Raw genomic sequence first — 3,539 nt, 5'->3', positions numbered from 1 at the left:
TTGTGATCGCAGGGGCAGGGCGGGGCGGGGCGTGGAAGGAGACGTCAGCTCCATGTGATGTGACGTCACGAAAAATACCGTCTTCAAGAGCACCTCCTGTTTTGGGAACGTTTCGAATCGTGCAACGATAATCCGTGTTTAATTCATTTATACTACGTTACAGTGAGTTTATTTAGCTCTAAACATAATTGTACTCCTTATAAATACCATGTATAATTCTGTAGATGTTTTCATAGATTAACTATGTGTTTATTTATATTTGGGAACAATGTTGAACAATGTCAGATGTGATCGGGTCGCCTACAGATGACGTCACGCTACAAGATTGTCCGGAAATTGTCCGTGCACAACCCTAGAGCTTGATGTCTTGAATGTTTCCCCCAACGTGCACGTGCACGCGCACGCCAGCCTTAACGCGCACGCCGCCCAACCTGCCTGCCAAGAGAGCCGGGCTGTGATTGGCCCTCGGGGCTCTGGTTCCACATCAGCTGACAGATGGCTTCATGTCTCGGGGAGGAGATGAGGGACTGCCGAGGGCGGGAGGAGGGGCAGCCAATCAGAGAGCGAGGAGGGCGTGACGCTAAAGGGGGTGTGCCCTATCAGGAGGCGGGGGGTGGGGCAAGAAGAACATTTGCGATGACTTTGTTTTTTCCGCAACTCGCTGCAATTGCGTCACAGCGCCAGTAAACGGCGCTGTGGACAATCAGCAAACTTACAGATGATTCACGTGGTTTTTTTTAACCACTCATTCACACACACAAGCTTACTTCATGTATGGGGTCCATGGGGTCTCCCAGGCGGAGGAGCGAACCCGTGCCAACCGGCACTGAAGGCAATCCACGTGTTTTGTTTTATATCCTGTTGTTGCTTCGCTGTCATCACTGGAGAAAAGCGCAGGCTCACTTGCGTGCCTGTGCGGCGGCCATGTTGGCAGGGGCGACTTCCCCCTATCAAAAGTAAAAAGCATGGACATGGACCGTCTGCACGCAGCTTAATAAGCGTGTCGTATCTCGACATGTCCATATCTATGGCGCTAGTCGAGTCCATGTGCTAGCCAACATGCTATTTTGTGTAGCCTCTGGAATAATAACGGATGTGTTTTGTTTTATTTTTTCTTTAAAAAAAAATAAAATAAAGATTTCTCAATATTTTGCCTCAAATTCACATCTGATTAAATTAGTAATAATATTTTATTATTGTTAGAAGCATGTTTTTTTTTAAATTAAGGAATAATGTTATATATTGCACGAATAAAGATTAAAATGTCATATTTCTTTTTTTTCCCTTTTTAAAATAGTAAAACTTTGCTCCATATTGTGAGTTGTCCCCTAAAAAAAAATGTGATTTTAATCTTAGTTTTATAAAATGGGGAAAGGAATTTTAGATGGGAAAAATACAGAAACTTTTTTTTTTTTGTAAATAATTTCTCAATATTTTTGCCTCAAATTCACATCTGTAAGAAAAAAAATTGTAACCCCCCTCCCCCACGCCACCAAAAAAAAAAAAAAAAGGAATTTAAACAAATGAACATTTATTTTTCAATTTTTTCTACTTTTTCTTTGGAAGGAGATTGCTTTGCTTGAAAATTTTAAGGAGAAATATTTTTAAAATATGTGAATTTTTCTTGAACTCTATTTATATATATATATAGTATATATCTACAGTATATATAAATATATATATACAGTATATATAAATATATATATACAGTATATATATATATACAGTATATATAAATATATATATACAGTATATATATATATATATATATATATATATATATATATATATATATATATATATATATATATATATATATATATATATATATATATATTTATATATACTGTAGATATATACTGTATATATATATATATATATATATAGTCTCCGGTTCGAGTTCAGGCTCGGACCTTCCTGGGTGGAGTTTGCATGTTCTGCCCGTGCCCGCGTGGGTCTTCTCCGGGTACTCCGGTCTCCTCCCACATTCCAAAGACATGCATGGCAGGTTAATTGGGCGCTCCGAATTGTCCCTAGGTGTGCGTATGAGTGTGGATGGTTGTTCGTCTCTGTGTGCCCTGCGATTGGTTGGCAACCAGTCCAGGGTGTCCCCCGCCTACTGCCCAGAGCCAGCTGAGATAGGCGCCAGCAGCCCCCGTGACCCTTGTGAGGAATAAGCGGTCAAGAAAATGGATGGATGGATGGATATATATATATATATATATATATATATATATATATATATATATATATATATATATATATACAGTATATATAAATATATATATATATAATATATATATATATATATATACACACACACACACACTTTTCTTTCACATTTTTTTTTAAATCACTCAAAAATCCATTTGTCTTACAATTAAGACTATTTTTTTCCCTCAAAATACTTATAATTGAAGGCACCATAATATATTACTTTTCTTTATCTTTGTTGAAATGGAAAAATGAAATTGTCTTATTGTACATGAAACGATTAAGTTTCTGACTTCCACTCATCAATCATTCATGTTCTTGCTTTTCTTCTTCTTATTATTATTTTTTTTTTTTATTGCATCAGACATGGAACGAACAAGCGTATGACAGGCACGCGCACTGCGTCGGGCCCAGCGAGCCGTCAAAACGGAGCCGGGATTTTTGTTTTTTTTGGGAACACCTTGAGGCTCCGTTCGTCATCAATGGCGTGCGCGGGACGCAGTGGCGGTGTTCGGCCATCGGGGGCGTCACAGCTCGTCACGGGGGGCGTGCAGGGGGAAGTTCTGGAATTCCTCCGGCACCTCTTCGCCCTTCTGAGACCGCTTGTAGAAGCCCAGGGAGTCCAGCAGGGCGGCGATCTCCAACGCCTTCATGCCTTTCACACTAACCGTCTACAAACAATAACATATATTTTTGGGGGCTTTTTACCTTAAAATAATTGGGAAAAAAGGAACATGGGAATGTAGACACCTTTATGACTTCGTCTTTGTCATTATAAAAAACGAGTCTGGGGTCCACTTCCTCCGAGGAATCGTACTCCAGGTTGTGACTGGGCAAGGAAATGTCAAGTCAAGGAAATTTCAAAAACATGGCAACAACATAAACTGACGTTTGTTTGTTTGTTTGTTTTTTGTTTGTTTTTTTAAACGTCATAGTTTGGTGTAAACAGTAACTTCAAATTTGATACAGTAGCGTACATTTTTGTAAATTTTGTTTACAATTAACAATTAAAGCTCACAATTTTTTTGTGAAATTAAACAATTTAGTCGTTGGTAATGCTAACACATTTCGGTCAAAAGAAGAAAATGTATTTGACTTTTTTGTCAACATGAAAGGTGATATGGTGCTTAGCTTGACAATGCTAACATTGTTTCTGTAAACCTTAACGACAATTTGGAGTCTTTGATGGCGCGAACGAGTTTTCTTTTAAACATTAAAAATGTAGCCTTCAACAAAGCTAATCTACATTTGACATCAAACAAAACAACAATTCTTTGCCGTTCATCCAGCCAACGTACATTTTCATAAACACCAAAACTTTAATT

The 3,539-nt window shown here is 38.3% G+C and overlaps 1 protein-coding gene across 1 annotated transcript in view; it reads right to left on the bottom strand.

Annotated features, from left to right (window-relative positions):
- Positions 1-2,566: 2,566 nt before the first annotated feature.
- The window catches only part of selenoe (selenoprotein e), a 5,989-nt gene continuing 5,016 nt past the window's right edge, over positions 2,567-3,539 (bottom strand). Inside the window, exons 4-5 of the mRNA XM_077521319.1 lie at positions 2,965-3,043; positions 2,567-2,885 (exon numbers count right to left, since the gene is read on the bottom strand). Coding sequence (XP_077377445.1) covers positions 2,742-2,885; positions 2,965-3,043 — 223 coding nt within the window. The 3' untranslated portion in view covers positions 2,567-2,741. The remainder of the gene's footprint in view (positions 2,886-2,964; positions 3,044-3,539) is intronic.

Source organism: Festucalex cinctus, chromosome 5, assembly GCF_051991245.1.
Source record: "Festucalex cinctus isolate MCC-2025b chromosome 5, RoL_Fcin_1.0, whole genome shotgun sequence".
Classification (NCBI taxonomy): Eukaryota; Metazoa; Chordata; class Actinopteri; order Syngnathiformes; family Syngnathidae; genus Festucalex; species Festucalex cinctus.
The sequence above is the reverse complement of the archived record's forward strand: the minus strand, read 5'-3'. Positions and strand labels throughout refer to the sequence as shown.